At 37.2% G+C, this 26,261-nt stretch overlaps 4 protein-coding genes across 4 annotated transcripts; 2 read left to right on the top strand and 2 right to left on the bottom strand.

Annotated features, from left to right (window-relative positions):
• Positions 1-150: 150 nt before the first annotated feature.
• On the top strand, positions 151-22,755 carry rb1 (retinoblastoma 1). The gene is made up of 27 exons (XM_079486875.1): positions 151-428; positions 740-860; positions 960-1,072; positions 1,405-1,539; positions 3,741-3,779; positions 3,896-3,942; positions 4,133-4,243; positions 6,393-6,535; positions 6,702-6,779; positions 7,353-7,462; positions 8,021-8,098; positions 8,556-8,643; positions 8,748-8,864; positions 9,248-9,304; positions 9,398-9,429; positions 9,810-9,886; positions 9,984-10,210; positions 17,955-18,070; positions 19,353-19,465; positions 20,071-20,216; positions 20,320-20,424; positions 20,536-20,649; positions 20,856-20,998; positions 21,126-21,156; positions 21,240-21,382; positions 21,477-21,523; positions 21,663-22,755. Exons 1-27 carry the CDS (start codon positions 319-321, stop codon positions 21,731-21,733), a joined length of 2,712 nt encoding a protein of 903 aa, XP_079343001.1. The 5' UTR covers positions 151-318; the 3' UTR covers positions 21,734-22,755.
• LOC306911486 (lysophosphatidic acid receptor 6) lies at positions 10,263-11,476 on the bottom strand. The gene has a single exon (XM_079486876.1). The coding sequence runs from the start codon at positions 11,347-11,349 to the stop codon at positions 10,396-10,398; it is 954 nt and encodes a 317-aa protein (XP_079343002.1). The 5' UTR covers positions 11,350-11,476; the 3' UTR covers positions 10,263-10,395.
• Positions 15,172-16,491, bottom strand: lpar6b (lysophosphatidic acid receptor 6b). Its single transcript, XM_079486877.1, has one exon. It carries the CDS (start codon positions 16,348-16,350, stop codon positions 15,319-15,321), a length of 1,032 nt encoding a protein of 343 aa, XP_079343003.1. The 5' UTR covers positions 16,351-16,491; the 3' UTR covers positions 15,172-15,318.
• A 1,218-nt stretch (positions 22,756-23,973) lies between the features above and the next one.
• cysltr2a (cysteinyl leukotriene receptor 2a) lies at positions 23,974-24,915 on the top strand (the record flags this gene model as incomplete). The annotated part of the gene is made up of 1 exon (XM_079487057.1): positions 23,974-24,915. One exon carries the CDS (start codon positions 23,974-23,976, stop codon positions 24,913-24,915), a length of 942 nt encoding a protein of 313 aa, XP_079343183.1.
• Between the last annotated feature and the right edge of the window lie 1,346 nt (positions 24,916-26,261).

Raw genomic sequence — 26,261 nt, 5'->3', positions numbered from 1 at the left:
ACATTTGGACTGTTGACCCAAACTCTTTTATCTCGCTAAATGTACCAGTATTCACCGTAAATACACCACACCAGCTATACCGCAAACTATGTCGTTTGTCTCTGTGACGCTCGCACGCAGACCGGAAGTGACACATTCCTGGCGGACGTTACGTTGGTCAATTTTCCCGCGTTTCGGTAGTTGAGGAAATACTGGGGAGTTGTAGACACAAATAAGCGCTCTCGGGCTCCGACGTCCAACCACAACAACACAAACACGCTGTTTGTGATCGCCGGCTGTCCTGTCACTGGAAACGAGCTTCGTCGAGAAACATTCGGGATGCCGCCGAAGAAGCGCAGCAGCGGGACACCGCAAAAGAAGGAGACGAAGGCGAACGTAAAGAATGGATCGCCGCATAACAGCGAAAACACAGCGCTGACCCCAGAACGGTAAGAATGTCTCTTAAATGTTGTTCCTCTGACACTGTTTGCTAACTTACTGAAGGATCAATGCAGACAGTTATTAGTGTTTAACTGAACTTTGTGTGTCTGGTCATTATGCCTTCATTACTATAGCTTGGTAGTCACGATAGTGTCATGGTTGTCACGTTAACTGATTTTTAGTAAATCTATGGTGACGAAGGGTCTGGCAAAAACTACACTTTCACGATAGTAATATCATAGTAAATTGATCATCTGTGGTTAGTTCTGTAGTTTAAATCCTCAAAACACAGTCTGTCAACTCTGTTTTTTGTTACCAGACATAAGGACAAAGAGCATGAGTTTGTGTGTCTCTGCGAGGAGCTTCAGGTCACCAATCCTATCTGTGATCATGCGTGGAGAATTTGGGAGAAAGAGATGAGATCCCTGGACAAGGCACATGTATGCTTTCCTCTGATATGTGGGCATTCTTTTCCAATCTGGTGCATTGGTTTATAAATGTGTGATTACAATGTCGTCTGTGTGTTTCTGTCATTTCAGATGCAGCCGTATTCAAACAGGCAGCTTTGGGGTGCCTGCTTGTTTATCGTAGGCATTGAGCTGGAGAGCACCAGACTCACCTTCACACAGTTCCAGAAGGTCATCGGTTTGAGGTATGTATATCAAATAAATGTAGTGACGAATTATCGGTTTTTGTTTACTTTGAGGTAAGCACTTTTTTAGGTTGAAAATGTAAGTTTACATTTAGCGGACGCTTTTTTTCCAAGGCGATTTACAGAGAGTTCAGGGAGCAATAATACGATAGGTGCTAATACAAAGTAACTAGTTTCAGCAAAAGCCAGAACAATATTGGTTAAAAGAAAGAGTTAGGATTGACAAGCCTGTACGGTAAATTGTTTTATATAATAACTCCACTGTGCTTGTTTGCGATTGAGTGTAATATGTGTTAATAGCGTCTGTAAATGAAGTTGCCGTTTCTTTACAGCGTGATGCAGTTCATAAGCCTCGTAAAGAAGATGGATGTGAATGTGGACACTATCAGCCCTAAAGTGAACACTGCTGTTACACGATTGGAGAATAAATACAATGTCACTTTGGCCCTCTATCAAAGATTTGTGAAGTAAGTGTGCTGTTTAGTTTTCTATTGAATGTCACGTGTACTTTAAAGACATGCAAGAAAGAGTGTAGTTTTTGCTGAGTATCCTAAAATAATCATGCTTTTAGTGTGTTTAACTCAAACACACAATTTATTTGTTTAGTACTTTTCACTATAATTTCTGCTTTACATAATAGTAACAAATTAGCTATATAAGTTAATGGTTATATTTTGCAATCCTTATTATTACAATGTTAAATGTAGTAGTTTTGTATATAGATTTTTTTGTGTAGTGTTAGTATGTTGAATGTCCAGCATTGTATTGTTAATAAGGTTTGCATCAAAGACAGTCACTTATTGCTTAATGCAAACTGTGCATTGTTGGCATGTAAATGTGTGTGAAAGTGTTGAACCGTCCATTTTGTAGCTTCTTTATAAACGGCTTGTATTTTTAGACAGGGTAAGTTTTGATATCTGATTGTTACCGTACGTTTATACGAAGCTGTTGTATCTCGAAGGATGAAGAAAAATCGTATTCCTTATGGGCCGCCTAAAGTGCAAGTGCAATTGTTTAAAATTAATATGAACGTGTCAGATCATCTGCGATAGATTGTAATCCCTGGTGTAAAAAGGGAGTTTTTGTTGCGACATACAGATCAGAGGGATCATAAATGTGTTCTTAAAGAATACAGTAATACAGAATAATGTTTGTTCATTTGTAAATGTAGGGCTGAAGGTTTACTTACCAGGCAGTGTTTGGACATGTCTCAGGGCGCATCCCTCAACATATATTTTTAGATATTCACTTGCTTTATCTGAAGATAGTGTGATTCATCTTGCGTCACTCCTAAATGAAAGGAAACAACATATATCACTCGAAGTGATAATGAGTTTGTTTAAAATATATCTGGTTTCTGCAGAATTTGCTCGTGTTGTATGTGCCACCATCTACATAATCTGAAAATTCTGAATGGATTCTAGTGAATATATGATAAATTCAGTTTTTTTTTTTTTTTTTTTTTTTTAATGTACTGTATGTTATGTGTATGTTTATGTATTGCCTTTTTAACTGGAGTGGCACTAAGACAAATTCCAATCAACTGTTGTTGATATGGCAATAAATTACTTAAATTAAATTAAATTAAATGCTATAAAATCTGTTTTAGTAATATCATTGCCCCGCCTGAAGGTGGCAGCAGCAGTCTTAATACAGTGAAAATCTGCTCCGCTGGTTGTGCTTCTATTGACACCCATTCGTGATCTGCATTTGCTAGATATTAGGTGGTACATAGGGAAATCTAGGTCACGAGCCTTGTAATGATGGGTTTCATTTGTGGTTAAGCAGATGTGTGGTTCTGTATGGCAGAAGGTACTTATAACCGCATATCAGCCTTTACTCTTATTGACTTCATTTATCATGCAGTGAAAGTTATATGGGGAAATAATTTTGTTCGTAATGGAAATTGTCACAACTGAGGAACAATTATTTTAGGAGAATCAATTGTTTAAATTAAAAAAATGCAGAGAAGAGGAACAATAAATGAATAGTTTCACACTTTGTTCAAGTGAGTTTTACACTACATTTACAGAATCTATGGTCTAAATGTTTCTCATGACCTTTAAAATAGTTTTAACAGTTTTTCTGTCATATTAGTTGTTTTGAATGTTATCATTTTAGTTAAGGAATTTAAATGTGCCAACATGTTACATTTATTCCATGCCATAACTGTATTTTAGAAAAGGTTTATCTATAATGTGTGAAATAAAAATGGACCCTAAACCTTTGAATAGTAGTGTATATTATAAATGAGAAGTCTGTGTTTGGTGCATTGCAAAATATTTTGTTCAACTATTTTATTATTACATTTATATAACCAAAAATGTTGTTCAACACTTTTATTGTTACCGTAATAACAATAAAAGTGTTGAACAACATTTTTGGTTATATAAACACTTTTATTGTTATCTGTATATAACAGAAATGTTTCTTTTGTTGCACAAATTGCTTTATGTTTTCCTCTACTTTGTAAGTCGGTTTGGATAAAAACGTCTGCTTAATGATTAAATGTAAATGTAAACATTAAGTAAAGTTGATGTGTAGCACATGTGGTCTGCATAGTGCATACATGCGGTCTGCATAGTGCATACATGCCTCGCCAGATGATAAGACAGGCATGGTAAAGGAAAGCGTACACCAGCATTAAACCTATTTTTTTCCCCTGCAGGACTTGTGATAAAATCTTTGCAGAGCCTGACAAAGCTAAGTGAGTAAAATGACCTTTTTTCAATTCTGCTTTTGTTTCTTTTGTTTGTCCAGCTGTTATTAGCACAATATTCTTGTGTCAATGATCTGATCATCCTGTCTCTTTCCTCCAAGTAGAAAAGGGCTTTTGGAAGACAGTTGGACCATGTTCCTCTTGGCCAAAGGTGAGCACAGGAAATCAATATGTGTTATATTAGGTTGTTTCACTTAAACCATAAAAATGCTCTGTCAGAAGCTATTGTTTAATTTCATGTTACATGCAAAATAATGAGTTTTTCCATCTGGTTGATATGTTTCACAGATACAGTGTTCCGCTTTTGTTATTTATTAGTTTTGCGTCTCTTCCCTATGCAGGAACATCTCTACAGATGGAGGATGACCTTGTGATATCATTCCAGTTGCTGCTGTGTGTTCTGGATTTCTTCAGCAAGCACTGCTCCCCTTCTCTCATTCAGTCCCCTTACAGTGAGTGTTTCTCATGTTCCTCTTCTCCGAGTCAGGACAATAAAGCAAATTCCACTAATATATGGTCAGTATGAAAGGTAGCCAGAGACCTTCAACAAACATTTTTATAGGTTTAGTAGTGCTGGGCAACGATTACAATTTTTATCGCATGACTTTTCTGTGATTAATTGTGATTGAATAATAGTAGTGTATTGTGCTCTTTTATTTTAAAAGAACTGATATATGAACATAAGTGCAATTAGATTTGGTTGGCAAAGACTTTAAGCAAATAATTAGCTTTTTACAAAAGTAAAAATCTGCCACTGCAGATCTTTATTATGATGTTGCCCCTTTAAGGGTGCTCTATACAGATATACGGATCTAATATACTGTGACGCGTCCGTTTTTTTTCCCAGCTGTTAACTTTTATACAATGGACTACTTTTACATGGACCCTTGCTAATATAGGAATTTTGAAGTAATCTTGTGTTTATTTATCCATTTCATAGTAATGAGAAGTGAAAGAGAACACCGTTTAGTAGTTTACGCCCTGACTCTCTAGTCACGCATTTCTTTCTAGTCGCGCAAGCTTGTCTTCTGCATAGGGATGGGTACCGTTAAGGTTTTAACTGTATTACTACTTTTATCGATACCACTTATCGATCCGGTACTTTAACGGTACTCTTATCGGAACTTTTTGTTGTGTTTTTTATGAAAGACAAAACTAAAGCTGGAGTTGTTTTCACGATTTAAAACATTCTTTACTGACCTAACATATCTTAATGCAGGTAAAAGATGACTGATAGCCGCCTATTATTCATAGAGAATTAAAATAAAATACATGTGGTCCTAAATTTTTTGTGTTTTCTGTTGTTGTTGTTTAATAATAATAAAGAAATGGTATTCCAAATGTGTTGAGGCTGGAGATCTTCTCTTTTGTGATGATGTGTGTAGTATGTTAGGTGCAGCACTGCACCTAACATACAAACAATGACGCAAAGACACTTTGCACACCAGATAAGAGAAGATGAAAGTAAAAAACATATGGTAACAAGTTCAAATTGAGAACAGAAAAAACAGCACTTTTATTTTTTTAAATGTAAAATAAAATAATTATCTATAGCCTAACAAACAGCAATGTTTTAGCAAAAATACAAACAATACAAAAAAAGTCATACAGGTTTCGAACCTCTTGCAATGTACACAGACACAAAAAAAGTTTATGTATTTCATCACTACAAATTAATTTTTAGTCAAGCTCTGCTTTATAATTTCTCAAGCATACTTTATTATTATTCATCCATTTTAAATGCAGAACTATGAAATCATTTTTAATGTTTAAGATTTATTTAGGCTACTGCTGATTTATATGTAGGCTATTTTTTAATGTGATGTGTGTTTATTAAATGATTACATACTAATTTAAAGAAACCTTATGCAATGTTTATGTCTGTGTTATTTAGGAAGACTGCTAGGCTAGCATACGTACCTGAGGACGTGGATGATGAACTATTAGCTAGTCAGTCGAAAACTTCTGTCTGCACATAATGCACCCTAGAAAGATGTTTTGCCAGATTACTTGTGGTTCCGCTCTTACAAGCAGAAATCTTGTTGCACTTGTTGTTATCGAAAATAAATGGTTTGTCAGTGAAAATATGCTAGGTGACGTTTATGTAGCAATAATAAATAGGAAATGTTTTTCTTAATTTCTCCAGTACCGACAGCAGAACCGTTAACGTCAGAGTTTATCGATACTTCGGTCTTTCATAATTTAGCCCCGGAACTGATTAAGTACCGGATTTTGGTACCCATCCCTACTTCTGCATTAGCCTCTCACTGCATACAACACATGCAACACAATTCGTTATCATTGCTGTTTTGTACCTTAGCCGGGGAAATTCTTGTATTCTGCAATATAATTGTGTGTAAATGTGTTCAAATAGTCTTAAAACGCTGCCTGTCTATACTTTAGTGCAGTTGATAGCAGATTTGGTTCTGCTTTTTTAAAAAGAGACGGAGAAGCTTTTTTATTGATTGATGCTAAAACGACGGTTTAAACTCTGAAAAATATACGTTGCTTTTCACATGCTTAAAATCCTAAATGTGTACAGCAGAAATTGAGACAAGAAAATATTTCATTTTATCATTTATTCTCTTATCTTCATTCCAGAGTCAGCAGTTACTTCAAGTACCCTGAGTCCTCCAACCAGAACATCCAGACGCAATCAGGGCAAAGCCAAACCTCGTCCTCCAGAGATGGACTTGCAATTACTGGAGACCCTTTGCAAAGAGGGCGACTGCAATTTGGATGAGGTTTGTGCTCCATTCACACACAATCCCATCAGCCATTGCTTCCAAATAGTCCTCATTGCATAAACCACGACTTTGATAACACGCTTGTAATGCATAAGAAAACCCTGTGCATTTGGATGATTGATTGTAATTGTAATGTGCATGTATGCATAATTGTCTGTTTTAGGTGAAAAACGTGTACCAGACCACTTTCTGTGCGTTCCTGGATTCGGTGGGTTTGACAGGACTCCAAGGGCTTCCTCCGGTCTGTACCATACCATAGAAGACATTTAACAAAAGTTTATTTTGGTCCGACAATGTTGCCTTCTTAAATGTTATGATGGTGACAGTTGTAGTCACAATAGTGATCTCTAAAGTGCCATATTGGAAGCTTTACTTAATAGCAAGCTAATAACCTGTATTATGCTGTTTGTTAAATCTTAAATATCTTCAAGTTGTTAAAATAGTCCTATGTTTCATCAAGTCCCCATCACATGCTCCCCATCCTTGAAATTGATTCAAAATTTAGTTCTGCTTTATAAAATGGAAAATACAATAAGCTGATATTTGTTGAGACGCTTAATAGGTGCATTTGCTTTTATCACCATTTATTTGAACCTTTGCTTGACATTTATTGCAGTTAAGTAATGGAGTATGCTGTTTTATAGACCATCTGTTTGCCTGCTGATAATAAGCTGCATGTTATTGCAGTTGTATGTGTTAAAATGAGAAAAGGCGTACAACCACATATAATGCAGTTCCTGTGACTATTATTTTATCCTCACTTTATGTAGTTGCAATGTTTGTGACCCCCCCCCCTGTTTGCTTTTTCATACAGATGGAAACACTTTCCAAGCAATATGAAGAATTGTACCACAAGAACAAAGATTTTGATGCCAGGTTGTTTTTAGTTGATGATGAAACGCTTTCCCCCAACAAAAGTGAAACGTACGTATGAGATTTTTTAAAAACTTTATTTTAGGCGCACAGTCAAAGTATAGGCCCAGAGACAATTCTTTTTTTTAATGGCGGTCATTCTAAGGGTATGCATTGTTTTTCAGGATTTGCACACCTATAAAGTAGTTCCAGATCTTCCAACCACATTACAGTTTCATATCACTACGGCACTGTTGCTGTTGAAATATTGAAATATATTAAATATGCATGTACCTAATTAATAACATTTGATTTGAGATTTACAAATGATGAAATTAAATTGCACATTAGTCTCGTGTGAACTTTGTGTCTAGTTTGATATGTTAACCTTCCACAGGGCATTTGTTAATTTCTTCCAAAAAGTGGGTTGCACGATTAGTCAACATTATCAGCATGTAAAGTCTCTTGGTTTCATTAAGGCTTACTGATTTAAGCATGGACTCCATTACTTTGTAGTAGAGCTGAGCACCAAGATGAAATAGTCGCAGTGTAGAGCCCTGCAGCCTGCTTATCAGACACAAAGTGGTATGTGTTTTTTCTATCTAATATCAGCACTCAATTTCCTTGTAGGACAAAGGTGGAAATGACTCCAAGAAAGAATCAGTGTGGAGAGGACGTCACACTTCCTGTTCCTCAGACACCGATCAGGTATGACTGTGATCCATTTTTTAACCAGAACATCAGTTTTTACCCCATACATTTGTACAGGAACACAGGTTGAGTAGTTTGCCTGAGTAAGGTCAGCTTTATGTCTTGGTTGTTAAAAGTTTTTTAGAACTTTCTCAGGTTTTACACATTTTAGGTGTGACTGGGGTTATATAAACAAAGTTGTTTTTCTAACTCTGTGGGTTTAAGCCTAAAATCATATTTTGGAGTTCACTGTTATATTCACTCCTAAAAGCTCAGTATTTTCTGTGTTTTGCTTTAGTTAAGATAATGCTTTATATTTGAATAATAACAAGTTGGCTTGGATGCATTTAAAAACAAAACAATAAATCTTTAAATTCTGTTTCAATTTGAAATATGGATTTTTAAACATTTTGGTGGTCTAAAGTCCTGCAATGTCCTGTCCTTTACTTAAAATATGTCCACTTTTGTTCTCCAGAGCTGCCATGAATTCCATACAGCAACTCAGGGTTGAACTTACCTCTGCTAGTGACCAGCCCTCACACAATCTCAAAGTTTATTTCAAGGTATTTTCTTATTTCAAGCTATATCTTTTAAAATAAAGTTACATTTTCAGAATTTAGAAAGAAAGACCAGTCCTGTATAACTTGTCATTTCCATTCTTTGTCAGAACTGCACTGTTGACCCCTCAGAGGAGATCACTAAGAGGGTTGAGGAGTTGAGTCAGGTCTTCAGCCAGAAGTTTGCTCAGGCTGTGGGCCAGCGCTGTGAGGGGCTGGGCAGAAAGGTAAAGCTAGCAAAGGATTTTTTAGAATCAATAAGACTTTTTTCTCTATTAAGGCATAGCTCTTGATTTCTTAACTGTTTATATTTATAAAAAACACCTATCAACTTTCTACACTTAACTGTTTTGGATGATGCACTATTTTTTTTTCATGTGAATGCAATTTTGAAGAGTTTCACTTCTTTGAAGAGATTGGTTTTTAATATCGACTGTAAAATAAACATAAAAATTGGAACATAAAAAATTGCTTCAGTTTGAATATTATGTCCATCCCTAAAAGAAACCCTACCATCACAGTACTAATGGATGAACCAAGTGCTTTTAATTTTTTTATTCAACCTTTAACATTTGTTGAACCAATAGACTGCTTTTTTTTTACTTTGCAGCGGTTTAATCTTGGGGCTCAGCTCTACTACAAAGTAATGGAGTCCATGCTTAAATCGGTAAGTCTTAATGAAACCAAGAGACTTTACATGCTGATATTTGTATAACAACTCATACAATCCTTCTGATGCTCACCTCTGTGCTGTCTTTAGGAGGAGAAAAGACTTTCTGTGCAGAACTTCAGGTAAAACCAGAATAAACATATTCCTTAAGCCTTAAAGGTACAATGTGCAATTTTTGGAGGATCTTTTGACAGAAATCCAATATAATATCCATAACTACGTATGTCTTTAGAGGTGTATAAAGACCTTACATTATGAAGCATTATGTTTTTATGAGCTATTTGTCATTCTGACATTCTACAAAGCACGTTTTGTAAATATTTTATGAAAGCATGATGACATCTTAGTCCTTTCGTAGTGCTTTGAAAGGGAGAGGTGGAGTGAGCCGTTGGTTGCCTTTCACAGGCTCACTCCTAGATGCTACAAAATTTGTTACACCTTTAACTGTCACAAATAATCATCGTTTTACCCACTGACAATAAATCATGTTGCTTTCATTTAGTAAACTTCTCAACAATGCAACATTTCATACCTCACTGCTCGCATGTGCCTTGGAAGTTGTTATGGCGACCTATATCGGTAAGTAGTTCCTTTGTGGCTTACATGACTTTTATGAGCAATTGTTGGTGAAGGCACTCAGAGTGACATGTTAACCGAATCTCATTTCCTGTTCCAGGGAACTCTCTAAAGAATGGGGGTTTCGGTTGGGGCTCGGGGGCCAGCGATTCAGTAGAAACAGATCTGTGCTTCCCCTGGATCTTGGGCGTCTTCCAGCTGCATGCTTTTGACTTCTACAAGGTGATCGAGAGCTTCATAAAAGCCGAGCCCACTCTCAAACATGACATGATGAAGCACCTGGAGCATTGCGAACACGTCATAATGGAGAATCTTGCATGGAGAGCAGTGAGTACTCCAAGATTCCCTTCTCATTTTTAAATAAATTATTTAAATTACTTCTAACGTCAGATATAGTTCAGAATGGAATTTTACATTTTGCTTTACATAAAATATATGCCACAAATAAACTGGAAGTTAATGTGTTGAGGCTTGTTGCTCATCGCAAGTTGAAATTCTGCCTTTGTTGAGCATTAAGCAACCTGTATACTTCCATTTTCACGTTTGCCTATTCCCTGTCTGTGCACCAGTGTGCTAGAAAAGTAGTATATCAGGGGGTTTAGGCAGCAATTAGTGCTGGCCAATGAGAGAACAACAGGATGAAGAGTTTTAGTGACTCGTGCAAGACCGCAACTGTGCACGATACCCACCTGAGTAAATGTGTAACCCAGTAGATTAATGTGATAAGGGGTAAAACAAAGAAAAAAGACACCTAGTACCCAGTAGATTATGGTGAGAGTACGGCGATGACAGATCTTCCGTCGCCGTGGCAACCTGCGCAGTATGCTGCAATAGCTAAAAAGCAACAGGAGTGCAGGTAACAGATAGGCAATTTGAACCAACCCGAGAGCGGCTAGAATTATGGTACGATTTCGTCTGGAAGAAGGATCTGGTAGGCAGGGCTTGTTCTGTCGGGATGCGGCTGACCTCAGGAAAGGCAGAGCCACGCTAAGAGCTAGAACCATGCACCAGATACAGGTGCTGAGCAAGCGGGCGGTTCGAACCCTTCTCAGGTGCTGCAGCAGAGGGTGCACGACAGCAAAGTAGCGGTCCACACCGATGCATACCAGAAAGAAGATTCCTCCATACAGGCTGATGTATTTTAAGGTGAAGGTCACTTGACAGAAGACACCTCCTGGAGACCAGTCGGTGGTACGGTTGGAGGTGGCGGCGGCGGCTTTGTTATGGTGGTAAAAGATGCGCAAAGGGAGGGAGATTACAAAGAAGATATCCGCAGCGGCAAGGTTGGCCATGTAGATGGCAGTGCTGGTGAGGGTTCGAGGCATGTGGCAAAAACGGCGCAGTGCTATGGCGTTGCTGACCACGCCAAAGATGAAGATCAGGCTGTAGGAGATCTTGAAGTAGGCGAAACGATAGACAGTGTTCACCTTGCAGTGGGGTTGAATAGACATGTTCCCAAGATCCATGACCACTTCCTGTTTGTGCTAACTTCCTTTGGATTAGATCAATCAAAGCCGCTCTTGTGGTGCAGAATAAATGGGGAACCAGTCTGGGTTGAGAGGAACAATGAATTATTATAGTAGTACAAAGGATATTTTATTTTTAACAAAGATGTAACGTCATGGTTATAGCAGTGCACTTCTTTCCTGTAACTGTTGGAGCTCAAGTTTTCTGGAGTGTTTTAATTTGGTGTATCAGTTAAAGTGCACGGCACAGGCAACTAAAACCTTAATGACATTTTCAGTTACAACTTCCTTTTTGTATGAAGAGAACCACCTGGTGTTACCTCACTGTGGTTGGCTGGGATGGTTGAGTCTATATAACCTGGGTTTATGAACATGGAAAAATAAAGTGATTGAATTATGGCAGCATAGAACTCATTTACAACACAATCACAGCTGCCTTTAACAGACCGTGTAAAACTCATGGTGGATGTTTGCCATGTGCACTTCTTGTAAGTGTGCAACATATTGTATACACTTATAACTGCCCTGTTTTTTTTACTATAAATATTAAGTTTAATATTGTTATCAGGATTTATTCATCTTTGTTAATGTCAGTTAATCCCAAATACAACCACTCGTATTAGTTCACTGTATTAACGGAGACAACTTTTGATTTAAAAAAAGTATTTGTAAATGCCACATTTAACATGAACTAACATTAAATATACTGTACAGAAGTATTATTCATTGTTCGTTGGTTTGCAATTGCATTAAATAGTGTTAACAATTAGAAACTTTTAACTTAAAAATAAAGACTTAATGATACAATTCTAGATAATATTCAGATTTAAGAAATGATGCACATAGAAATAACCAACTTACCATAGCGATATGCTTTATTTTCGTTCCATGTTTTTATTTAATCGGAGTTGCTGTTGCTGCTCTTTCTGAGTTGGTTGAAGATGCTCTGTGTCCAGCTGGTTTATGCTGCTTTTGAACAGGTCCTGATATATAACGTCACACTAATTCAACAAATGTGTGTGCGTCCATGTGCCATAAAACTGGATTCATTAATAAAGTAGTTCGGCTTTGAAGACAGTGCCATATCATGTACTCCGAACATTAGAGAGTATATCTAAACGTTTTGCAAATTATTAAGATTTTATGCGCTTTGTGCATTTGAGGAAAATAAAATGCAAGTAGTAAACACAATTTCAATTTTAATTTTATAATAAAATAATTTTAATTAATGACAATTATATGAAATAATGTACAAAAACGTGTGACAACGAGCTTTGTTGTTTTTCTGTGTTGCTGGTCACAGCAGCTGTCGAACATCACTAAATTACTTATGTTCTGGTTTATCAAGATCTAACATATATTCTACATTCTCCACCGCTTCAGTTACATGCTTTCACTTGCCTCAGAGCAGTGATGTTGTGCAAGGCTCTCAGGCAGGGTACTTTCTGTAATTCCTGTGTTCCAGTCCGATTTAAAGAAGGTTTATATAAGATCTGGTTGATTTGGAGATTTCTGAGTAAGAATCGGAATAAATCTTAACTGATCATTGCATTCAAAGTTGTGAAATTCAGCATACAGAGATCATATACCCATATACATTAGTTTTTTAGGGGGATCTCTTATAGGAGTAACCACATTGTTTGTTAATCTTTTTGTTTTGGAGCTGAGTTGAAGTGGCTTTTTAGGGGATTAAAGGAAACATTCACACCAAAAATTAAAGAACATAGAGATGTTTTGAAGAATGAAAGTTGTTCATATAATGCAAATTAAGCTTAAAGGGATGGTTCGGCCAAATTGAAAATTCTGTCATCATTTACTTGTGTAATTTCATAATTTATAAAAATATCTTAATTTATACAGGTAAGAGATTTGTTCGCAATTTTCACTGCTAGGACATCGTTGACTACCATAGCAGGAACAATTTAAATGTCAGTCAGTGGTGCCACAGAACTGTTTGTTTTCCTAAATTCTTCAAAATATCTCCTTTTGTGATCAACAAAACAAAAATTATAAAATATGTTCCACTATGGTAGTCAAAGGTGACCAAGAACTGAAAATTGCAAACATTCTTTCAAATATCTTTCTTTGTGTGTGAAACCGAGGGTCCTTTTTGGGTGAATCCCTTTAGGTTTTAGTTTTGCCTGTGTGAAGACCAGTGGCGTTTTGAGGGGACTTAAGCCATTTGTTTAGCCAAAAGCCCCTGATCTTTCTGAAGATTGAAAACGTTTCACTTAAAAAAGAAATAAATGTATATTATTATGACTACTAAAATGATTTTGTGTGGTGGGTTGTCCTAGGGTTGCGTTATTTTACTCAATTAAACGCAGCTCTTAAGTGCTACTTGTTGTTAAACCTTACCTGATCCAGCCAGCAGGTATCACTGTTTCAACACGTTTGCCAGTGTGATGTTTTTGTAATAGATGTGTTCATTTTTTTTCTAGGTTGTTTGGAGTAATCTGAAGTACACAGCTGTTTGTCAGCTGTAGGATTCTCAGTATGCCATTATCAGTTATTAGGCATATCTGTGAGATACCAGTCACCTATAAGATATAACTGAATGTCTACTATATTAGTATACCTTTTACATAATGGTTTTTGAAAATTTGTAAAAGGGGGGGTTAGGGTGAATCCAGTTATATTCTCCCCATCTTCCTGTAGTTCATTGGCAGAGCATTTTGCTAGCAACTCAAGTCATGGATTCCATCCGAAGTAACATAAATACTGTTAAAATACATGTACTGTATAGACAAAATGCCCTGCAAGTCGCTTTTGATAAAAAATGTCTGGAAGTGTGGCCCCCAGGCATCTGATTATGCAAGGAATGCAGGGTGATGGAGCAACATGTTAAGTCCTGTTTAAGGCTTCTGAACACATGACTCTGCTCTTTTGAAATTGTTTAGTTCTTCCATGAAACGTAATAAAAAATCTTGGTACTTGAATAGATTTTCATAGTAACAGTTTATTTTGAAATCATATAAATCATAAATCATCCAGCAAGAATGATTCAATCATAAAAGAAATTAAACAATGCTTGATGTGCTGCTGATAAATCCCTAATGCCATGCAGCGGGCACACCCTGCAGACATGGATGTCATCTGCTTAATTTTCTACAATCACCAACACTGATATCATCAGTAGACAAAAACATACGATGTGTCATTTTGGTCTGCGGGCTGCTCCCTTTCCTTGGGAAGTGCTTGTACTTAAACTGAGTGGATGTTTTAGTTACGGCTTGGCATGGAAAACAATATCAAAATTTTGTTCGTGGAGATAGCTGGAGACATCAATGTCATTTCTGTTTTGTAATAATTGTTTAATAGGGAATAAAACATGACCATCTACATCAATATGGATTCGCAAAAATGTTAAACTCAAAAAGGTTTGACATTTCTAATGTAACACAAAACGTTTGAGCACCTTTTCACATCGCTGCAATCCTTCTGAATCGGCTTTTTATTTTTTGTCATAAACATAAATGGTGATTAATGATTTGTCACTGGGTTTTGCAAATATCTAACCATTAAAAAGCGTGTGTCAACTTTGTACTTTTAAATGCTAACATCCTCTGTTGTCAGTGTTTATTCAGTTTCCTGAAACCAGGTAGTTTGGAGATGCGAGGTTTCAGAAGTACAGTGGTGACACATAAACAACTGTTCATAAAATTGTTTAACACGCAAAGTCACATTTGTTACTCTTTCAAGTTGCAAGTACTATACGGAAACATCTCATTTAATAATTAAGATAGGTCAGCTGTTACAGTAGATATTGTAAACGCCATCAAAGAGCGTTACATACAAACATGTACATATAACACTTCATCAATCATTAGTAGTTTGAATGGTTCCAAAATATCTTTGCGGTTTTGCAGAAGTCAATACTGGCAAACCGAGAACATTCATACCACATCAGCTTCTGCAAGTGGAGCATAATAGTTTTTTCCTGTCTGAGATTTGTCACCTTGGTTTTAGTCACACTGAAGACTCATCATTGATAAATTTATCTTGTAAGGATGAGATTTTATTTATCGAGTCATTTCTCACATTATCGACGTTGTCAATTGTATTGCTCAGAGTGTTTTTATGGACAGATTTGGTTTTGCGTTTAAGGGAGTTCTGGATGGTTTCCGAGGTGAAGTAATAGATCACGGGGTCAAAGCAGCAGTTGGTCACCGCTATGCAGAATGCGATTGGATAAATAGTCCGGACCACCAACTCCACGGTGCAGTTTGTAATAACCCGACTTCGCACCAGCGTGTAGAACACCAGGTTTACATTGAATGGGATGAAGCAAAAACAGAAAATGAGCAAGTGCACCACGATCATGCGCAAGATCTTAGGTTTGTTGAGTTGCCCTCCCCTGTTTAGGCTCTCTGGGTGCCGTAGGGTTTGCAGGACCTTCATGGAGCAGCAAAAGTTTATCATGAGTGGAATCAAAAAGCCCACCGTCTCCATAAAGATCACCACTTTAAAGACCTTGGATGCCCACTGCAAGTTTGAAAACTTTTCGAAGCAGTACTTGTCGTCGTCGGATGATGTAGTGTCCATCAAAAAGCCTGCGGGTAAGCCGCCTGATAGCAGAACTATCCAGACCACACAGCAGGCTATTCTGGCATTGCGTTTGGTCCTCAGAGTCCTGGATGCGAAGGGGTAAACAATAGCCAGGAAGCGATCCACGCTGATGCACGTCAGGAAAAGGATGCTGCCGTACATGTTGGTGTAGAACAAGGCAACTGAGATTTTGCAAAAAGCGTGGCCAAAAGGCCACGTTCTGTTAATGAAGTAAAATGTCCTGAATGGTAGACTGAGGACAAAGAGTGAATCCGACACAATGAGGTTTAGCATATAGGTTGTTGTCTCATTGCGTACCTTTAGTTTGAATAGAAATATGTACAAGGCCACCATGTTGAAGATCAACCCCAGAATGAAGACCATACTGAAAACCGTGCTATACAAGACATATTTGAATTCATCTTTCGTGCAGTTTCTTTGTGAACTGTTCATCTTCGGTTTTGGATGAGTAAAGTTTAGTGTTAACCTCACTCGATGTCCTTTGTTACTCTTATAGGACTGAGAACCAAAACATTCAAATCTATGGTACTTAATCCATCTTGAAATACAATATACGCATCCAACATATGAATATCTCAAGTGTCAGAAGCAACGACCGGTCATGATAATGATATTAATTCTAGTCAAAGTACATTTGCACATCAGTTTGCCTTCATGCGTTTCTCGGTTAAATGTAGCGGATACTGGTGTAAGCTGTCTTGTTCCTGGCACAGGAAGTTGTTTTTTCTTTTCTACGCACAGGTTCAAAGATGCTCACCTTTTTTTTCAAATGATATCACAGCATCACTCCTTCAACAAAATGATGATCCATAGTGTGTCTATATCCTTGGTTTTTGTCCTTCAAACCAATCCGGTATTTTTTCAAACGTAAAATTTCTCATTTCCCTGACTCCTTCACTGCGCGATTTGTGGCTTGATAATCTTCTTTGCTGCTTAATATTGTAGATCTGGCTTTAGCTAGTCAGCCTGCCGTTCGGTTTCTGGTTTACACCATGAGGCATGTACATGAAGTGACGGATTGGAGGCGAGTGAGAGGGAGGGGTTTTAGTTGAAGGTTCCTCCTCTCTCTCTCTCTCTCTCTCTCTCTCTCTCTAGTCATGTTTATCTATAGCTCCCCCATTCTTCTCTTATGCACGTAGACGCTTTCACATAGTTCACTTACTTTAAAGTTCTTTTAAAATTATACCTTAGATCTTCCTTTTTTTTTTTTCTTATTAGCAACCTTTATTTATGCATTTTTGTTTATCTTGTATTACATGCTAGTATGAGAAATCTTTGTCTATGTTGTAAGCAATAGTGACTGTTTCTTAGTCATTTCATTGAGAAAGTTGAATTTCCAGGACCTTTCAGTTTCATAAGCTGTTTCCAGCATTTTAAAGCTAATCTTTCAGTTAATTGATGGTTTCATCACATAAGTTATACATTTTGTCCTTTTGGTTTCTTTCTTACTGTGCTTGTATGTAACCGTGCATTGATATGCATTGTTCATTGACACCCAGGTACACAAAAAGAGGGCCTGTCAGTCCAAAGTTCGCATAAATGACTCAACATGACATCACACATAATGAATGAAATGCAAACGTGGAGCTTGTAAATCAGGAGTGTCAAGGAGTGTCTGATTATATATTATTATTTACCTGTTTGTAGTTGCTATATCGAAAGCACCTTTTACATATTCTAATAATATGTCAAGTCTTTTTTATTGTTTGCGTGTATTCATTTTTTTAACTTGACGTAGCACACATGCAGGGAAAATAATGCAATGGTGAGCTTGTAGGTGTAAATAAGGAAGCACATACTATGAAATGAATTGGTGGTAGTTGTCTTTGAATTACCTCATAAACAGTGCATTATCGAGTATCGGGCTCTAATCATATACTCATTCTCTAGTATCACTTACTGTTTCAGGTTGACTCTGAGAAACTGCTTGGATAAAGTATGTACGTACATTGTGGAAAGGCCTATATACACACAAATGTGACTTGAATTTAATCATACTAGCGATCTAACACCGAGCACCTTGTTCTTTTCCTCAGGACTCTCCACTCTTTGACCTTCTTAAACAATCTTGTGAGGAAGGAGCCAGTGAACAGGCAGAGCCCCCAGCAACACTAAACCAGCCCCTGCACCACAACCACACAGCAGCTGACCTGTGAGTGATCTCTCCAAACATGCTGGACATGCAGCTATGCCCAACACTCCTTTGGATTAGAAGGGAAATGTGGGAGCAGATAATGTAGGAACTGATTGCGTGATCGATATACGGGAAACAGCTTATGTCAGCATGTGGTTGTTGTGTTTGTGTTTAAAAAGTGAAATATTCGTGGATTTGCCCCCAAACTGAGATGTAAAATGCCTCAGAATTAGATGGGGATTAGCAAATTGTTTAGAGGCTTAAAACACTGAAGAATTAACATTTCACGAGTTGCTAACCGCTTGCTGCGTGGTAAGGATTTCTATTATGCACTGATGGGTTGACTGCTGTTGGGACAGAAAAACAGCGTTCTTTAACTTACTGGGTTGGAAATACTATAAACAAAAATCAGTGATTTAGCAATTTTCTTTGCTAAACAGTTATTGAGCAATAAAAAAATGTGTTTAAAACTGTCTCCATTCACGACGGTTGGCTTATAATGACTTTATAATGATGGAGGCAAAAAGTTTAGGCTCTGTCTATAGCAGTTTCAATGTTAATAATCATAATGTGAATGAATAACATTCAGAAAGTTAAGGAATATTAATTGCATCTTCCGAATCTGTATCGGCAGACATCACTCTTTGCATCGGTGCATTTCTAGCAGCTTTAAATTATTTATATGATGTAGAAGTAATATCTATAATATATTAATAATATCAATTATTTTTAAACCTTGGTGATCAAAGGTTCTTGGTTCTGTAAAGTTGATGATTGTTTTGCATTGCTAGTTTGTTTATTAGCATTGTTATAAAGTCGCATATGAGCCATAATTTACAGCATTTCATCACGTAGGGGACAAGTGCACATTTCTGTGACCTTTTCGTGAGAATGAAATGACGCGCTTCCTTTTGATACACGCACAGCACAGGGAACCGATACTGCTCTTGAGGTTAAAAGTCTGAGTTTGTATGTTAATAGGCATGTGTGTCTAAGTTCCTCAACACTACATGTAGCATGAGCAAAGTTTCTCATGCTAGGTGTTGTGGTTAGAGATTCAGTCTAAGAATGTAGGTGGTATATTTTTGACAAGAGGTGGCTTTTCATCTACCTATGTGTATTTGTGCAGAGGACACTGTCGTTGAGAGTTTGTTTCTGTAAAGCATGTAGCAGTTGTTAAGGCAAGTGTTGCTTTTGATCGAAAACCCTATGGCTAATGTGTAGTGATCCACCACTTACATTCAGCATCTTACTGGTTTTATTAGTTATCTTTGACTGCAAAAAGATGTACCCTCCCCAGGTATCTCTCCCCTGTGCGGCCAAGTCGCCATCCCCCAGCGGCAGAGGCTGAGCCCCCCACGCCAGGCACCAGACAACCTCGCTCAAACTCGCTCAGTCTTTTCTACAAAAAATGTAAGTCATTCTCAGATGGCCTAGCATTTGCACTCCTGTTTTGCAAAGCATTTACTGCATGATTAGCCCATATGTTATTCAGCCACGTTGAATTAAAAAAAATCATCAGGAGTGACAAAGTCATCCAACAGCACTGTGAAAGCATGACAGGATGCCAAGACACATACAAACTGTGATAAAAATCAAGCTTATCACATAAAAATACTTTTTGAACTTTACCTTAATACATGTACAAATATTACTGTTGTATGGCTAAAAAGCGAATATGAACTTGTTTTCTTATCAGTAGATAAGTACTGTTTTTTTGACAATTTCTCCAGTTTTCCCTTTCTGCAAATAAATGCAAATAGAAACAAGATTTTCATTTCAAATTTGGGAGAAATATTGTTAGTTGTTCACAGAATGAAACTAAATGATAATTTTACCTAAACGCATCCCTATAAATGGTCAATTCTGAGAAACTGTTTCAGAATTTTGAAATGGTCTTATTTGACACCGATATCATCGATTAAATTCATGTGGCCTGGGGATGAGAAGCTTTATGGGACTTTCTCTCAGACACTCAGAAGTATGAAGACATGTATGACTTGTACTGTCTTTTGCAGTGTACAGGATGGCCTACCTGCGACTCAAAATGCTGTTCTCACAGCTGCTGACATCACATCCTGAACTGGAGCCGATAATATGGACCTTGCTTCAGCATACCCTCCAAAACGAGTATGAACTAATGCGAGACAGACACTTAGACCAGGTAATGTATATCCAACTCTTGCAGTTAATAATTATTTTAAATCTTTGCAATTATGTTCTTATAAAATATTTAAAGGTACCGTCTCTGTGCATTTTATTTGCAGTTGATTATGTCGGCTATGTATGCCATATGCAAAGTGAAAAATGTGGATTTGCGCTTCAAAACTATCGTGACCGCTTACAAAGAACTGCCCAATACTAATCAAGAAGTGAGTGTCCGTGATTTCTGTGTTTCCTTTTTCAATTATTTCATTCAGATTGACAAAATATTTAATATCATTAAAACTTTTCTTTGTGTGTATATATTGTGGATTTGACAGACATTTAAGCGTGTGTTGATTAGAGAAGGTCAGTACGACTCTATCATCGTCTTCTACAACCTGGTCTTCATGCAGAAGCTGAAGACCAACATTCTTCAATATTCATCTCCTAGGGTGAGACATGTTGAGAGCACATTTTTATAGTTTGCTTTATTATACTGCACCCTGGTGGTCTTTGAGAAAAATGTCATTTCAAAACAAGGTAATTAAAGAAATGATTTATTTGAGACTGCCAATTTCTTTCTCTATATATTCATCATTCTCTGTTGCATGATGAAAGATTTCGATTGACGTGAGTGGGTCCCTGTTTCTTTTTTCAGCCACCCCCTCTGTCTCCAATTCCCCATATCCCCTGCAGTCCCTACAAGAACTCTCCTCTGCGGGTGCCAGGTAGCAACAACGTCTACGTATCCCCCTTGAAAAGCAGCCGTATGTCTCCTGTGGTCATGACACCACGGAGCAGGTCAGTGTTCATGTGTGTTAAGAGTAATTTTAAAAAGTGGTCAGCTACTCTTTTTGACAGCAAGAAAAATTGTAATGTGTCTAATCTTATACGTCTTTAATCTTTTCTTTCATGGTGCATTGTACAGAATTCTCATATCGATTGGCGAGTCATTTGGGGTTAGTAGCGTTTATTGCGCTTTCAAAGTATTTTAATCTTATTTTACTTTATTTCAAAAATCTATATTTTAATTTTTATACAGTCAGCAGACAAATTTCAAAAGATTAATCAGATGGTGAGCAGCACAGATTGGTCCCTTAAGAGGAGTCTTGATGGAGGCTCCGCCCCCAAACCCCTGAAGAGATTACGCTTTGACACAGATGGACAAGATGAAGCTGACGGAAGGTATGTTGCAAGTTTGTTTTCTTTTTTCCCTGTTTGTTTCTCTCAGACTCTACTAAAGCATTGACACTGGGATTGTCTGTCTGTTCGTTTTTAGCAAATCAAGCAGCGAGTCTGCACTCATCCAGAAACTGGCAGAAATGAGTAAGTTTGACGTATCCTGCTCAATGTTTGTTGTCTGAATGATGAGCACAATTTTCCTTATATTCTCCTGCTGTCACATTTCCTATTTCCAGTGAATATGTCCGCTGCTGCATATAACCTTTTGTTTGTGTCTGTACAGGCTCCACTCGGACACGTATTCAAGAGCAGAAATTAAAGGAGGAGTCTGTAAAAGAGCATCCAGAACCCTGAATGAATCGGTCACGCAGTGCTCGATTAAAGCTGCCCCAGCTTGAATCGATCTCCAGGAGTTTTGTTATTAGATTCATTGACCCGGTTTCAGATGGTGCTCCTAAAATAGCATGTATTTCATTTTAAATGTGTGAGGAACCATGAAGGAGATTTTATTCTTTATTTGCTACTATAACATTGTGTGGGGGTTTCTTTCAATACATCTGAAAAGTATAAAAACTGGTGGTATAATTTATTGTTTTGTTTTTTAAATTTATATTTTGTCCTTGAATTTTTCAAGTTGCTTATTTTATTTTGCTTCAGTGCAGTAATGAAAATGTGGTTTGTGTGGATGATATTTGACAACAGTGTTTCATTTGGTTAGAATCATGTATTAGGTATGTTAATGTCTTTTGCCGATTAGATTCTACTTGTTGCCTTTTAAAAGTTTTTTAATTTTTTTGAACACAGTTTTGCTTTAAAGAATGCAATAGATATAATTTTGAAAATGTAGTGTTCTAAAAATGTGTTGCAGTTGAAGCATTTTATTGGGTTCATGTTTTAGAATGATTGGTGTGTGTTTCTGTGCATATACGTGTGTTTGTTAACATGTGGCCATCTCGTCTTTAATTGACCTTTTTTATGTTCTTGCTGCACAGTTTTTTTTTTATTGAATTTTAGGATTTTCGAAGATTGTGTTTTGCGCTCTTGTTTTTGTCTCTTGTTTTTGAAAAAATTATGTTGTATTTCAAATGTTCTTTTCAGGATAATGTAATGCCTTAAGTTTAACAACTGACCTGTTTGTTAACAGAAACCCAAATGTGTCCTGTTGTTAATTCAGGATCATGACGCCTTAATTCATTTGTTGCAACACATTGACATGTGTTGTCATTACGCATGTTATACTAGAACAATTTGGCATGTTGTTACTGGAATGCTGTTTGGCATGTAATGACAAAGATCATCTTGGTATGTTAAAACAATCAAATAAATAGTTTTGACATGTTTTTGAGGAGCAATTAAATGATACATATTAGCATCTTAAATGTTCATGATATTTTACTTACAAACCATTTCTGCCATCATAGGTAATAGGTGACTCATTGAAATTCTTTGGTATGACGATTGCACACGAATGGAATGTGTTTTTGCTACCAACTTGCAAACAAAAGTTTAAAGCCAGTTTATTCAAATTCCCCTGAATATCATACATCAATTTTGTATTGAGCTGCTGTAATCACAAAGGGGCGATCACAAAGGCTCTGCTGTGGGTTTTGCAAAAAGCTTATCAGGATCTTCATCAGACGTTCACATCGAAGAGAGTTAACATCAATTGGGGGTATCACAACCGGATAGATTTGAAAAGAAATGGGTGCAAGTTAATGATCCTTTAAAGCTTATTAGCATTATATTCTGTTTATATAAATTTATTTTTATATGCAGTAACTTGATAGCATTAATATGATTCTTCGGACATTCAGGTTTGTTATTTATTCATTTAAATACAACACCAATAAATAACCAGTAATGCTGTAAAAAAACAAGTGCAAGATAATGCAGTTCCCACAACTGGGTCGCATTGTTTTTTACAGCGTTCGGTGAGCAAGAGGCTGGTCTTGGGACATCCTCCCTTTACTGTAAGTTCTGTTTCTTACCTTCTCTCAAACAGCTTACAATGCACTGCTGCTTTGGCAAGTGACGAGACTACAAGCGCTTGACCTGATTTCACAACTCCACACTCAAGATAAAGGTAACTCTTTTAAATTTGTTTTTAAATGTTCTCTAAACTTTCTCTTTAACGTGAATCGTGTTATCACTGTATTATGTAAATCACTTGGGTAAACATTTAAGCAGTCAAACAAGCTATATGTTACATGTGGATTGAGTAAAAAGTTTGAGAAATGTTAGTATTTTTTAGAAAAGGGGATTTGTACGGATTGGATATGCATTTGCAGAGATTCTCATGCTTAACTAGAAAAACCTGTTTTTAGAGCATTAAAATAAAACATTAACACAAATTAATCTTTAGATCTCATGTTACATTAGTAAAACTCCTGCCTGTGCAGTTTATGCTTCAGGGACAAGAAATTATGCATTGTTTACATGAAATATTAAGAACTGAGTTTTTGTGTTTTGTATTTTGAATCACTTATACCTGCACTTTGTCCTTTGCCTCCAAGGAAAAAATGAATAACTCCGTGTTAAATCTCTCTGGAAATACATTTTGTAATGAAAGCAGCACTAATGGCTTCAAACGCATTATGTACCCAGTAACGTACATGATCATTTTTGTCCTGGGAAGTGCTGGCCACTCTTTATCTATCTGCGTCTTTTTCAGCCAATGGAGAAAGCAAAGGAGTTTTACGCCAGTGAACTTGTTAATGGTGAACCTGTTGCTGTCAGACTTGATGCTGGTGTGCTCTTTGCCCTTGAGGATCACTTACTACCTACTGGACAATTGGCCGTTTGGTGATGTCGCCTGTCGACTCATCTTTTATGTGTTTTATCTCAACTTGTACAGCTCGGTGTATTTTCTGGTGGCTCTCAATATCTTGCGTTACTTAGCGCTGGTATGGCCATACCTGTATATGCGCATACAGACCACCTTCATTGCAGGTATCCTGTGTGCAGTCATCTGGTTGTTGATGGCTTTGGCCAGCAGTCCGCTGTTGTTCTCCAAGAAAGGAAAACTAGAGGGAAGTCCTCGGTGCCTGGATCTGTCAACAGAAAGCGTGAAAAGCTTGCTTTATATCAACAACGTGTCACTTCTCTCAGGCTTTGTGCTGCCTTTGCTGGTCATCATTTTTTGCTCCATCTTTGTTGTGAAGAGTCTTCTGACGCCCAGTCCTGCACTGGGTAGGACCAGACCGTGCAGGAAGAAGGCATGTGCTTTGGTCATCATCAGTCTTGGGATCTTTCTAGTGTGTTTCTTGCCATATCACGTTGTACGGACGATCTTCCTTATTGCTGAGGAACATCTCCGGATGAATGGAAACGAAGGCTTATGTAACTACATTTGGGTGGTCCGTAAGACCGCCGTCATAACACATTGTTTGTGTACTACCAACAGCTGTCTGGATCCCGTTCTATTCTTCTTTGTTGGGGAAAATTTCAGATCGTTCTCTGAACAATTTTTAAGAAGGAGAAAAACTATCAATGAGAGGACCCTGCGACAGGAAGAGCTACAGGTTTTACAGAACTAAAGAAGGAACAGAGTTGAGGCAGCTCATTCTTCTCCAAACGCAGGAAACAATGTTCTGACCTTAAAGGGTTGTTTCCAGGTTTGCTGTTGGTTGCTAGTAAGCTTTATTTTGTCTGCACTGCTATCATTGCATTACAGATAATTGACATAAAGTTGAACTCTGTCATGATCGTTATTTGTTGGCCACTTGTAAATATGTTAATATAAAATGTGATGTCACACCTCCAAGTTTGAAGAGATTTGTAAATCTATTGCAATGCCCAATGTGACAGCTGCAAAATTTTTCCCATCGTAGAGTTGAGAGAGCCAATACCTATGAACTTCACGCGCATTAGCTGCCTGAAATAATATGATTTGAGGTAAATGCAATTTTTTAAATCACGTGTTCTGATTTTATTGATTACGTGATTTTATTTCTTGTTTCAAATATATTAGAATTGAACCTTGACCAACAGTTTACATATTTTGACCATTTTCAAGAAGATGCAGTAAGACAGTATGTCCGTCCAAATTGTATTAACCTTAAAGGTATAAAAACTGTTATAATTTATTCACCCAGATGTTTAAAACCTCTATATGACTCTTTCTTCTTTGAAACAATATAAGATATTTTGTGAAATGTGGTTTTGTGTCTATTCAATGGAAGTAAATGTGGGCCAGTACTGCTTGCTTACCCACGTTGTTCAAAATGTTGTCAAAATGAAATTCACACAGGTTTTGAATGGCATAAGGGTGAATAAAAGATTAAAAGATGAAATTTTTATTTTTAGGTGGACTTTATCCTTGTAATGGGATGGGACTGAATGATCTCTTATGCTAATATCTCTGCGGCCTATTTCTATTGGGTTGGTTTTTTTCACATTTGCCTGCAGCACGTCATTCTGTGGCCTATGAAACATGTTTAACTCTCTTTAAAGAGCTTATCAGGAAGCATAAGAACTGTAAGCAAAGTATGTGGCTTCCTGAAGACACCTGCTTCTCACAGCTCTCCCTATCAGCACATTAAACCTAGCCTTTGTACAAATTTGTACACAGGCTTGGCACTCTTTTTGAAGATATGTGATAAATACCTTTGTCACTATTGTTTAATTCATAAGAGGAAGTTTCACATTTTGTGGCGTTTGACATTTGGCTGGATATCATTATTTTACATCTGCCCATCCTTCTACTGCATATTTAGATTAACCTGAATCTTCTATGGCTTGTTTCAATGCAATGCATCCAACATCCTGAGCACAGGCAGTGAATTGGTGTCCTTTGGCACGTATAGCCTACTCCAGTTGCACAAGTTAGCCTTGCACAATTTGAAACCACAGCGAAAGTAACTTTTTTCAAGGAAGAAGGAGA

The sequence above is a fragment of the Barbatula barbatula genome (genome assembly GCF_947034865.1).
Source record: "Barbatula barbatula genome assembly, chromosome: 22".
Lineage (NCBI taxonomy): Eukaryota > Metazoa > Chordata > Actinopteri > Cypriniformes > Nemacheilidae > Barbatula > Barbatula barbatula.
This window is presented reverse-complemented; position numbering and strand designations above follow the sequence as displayed.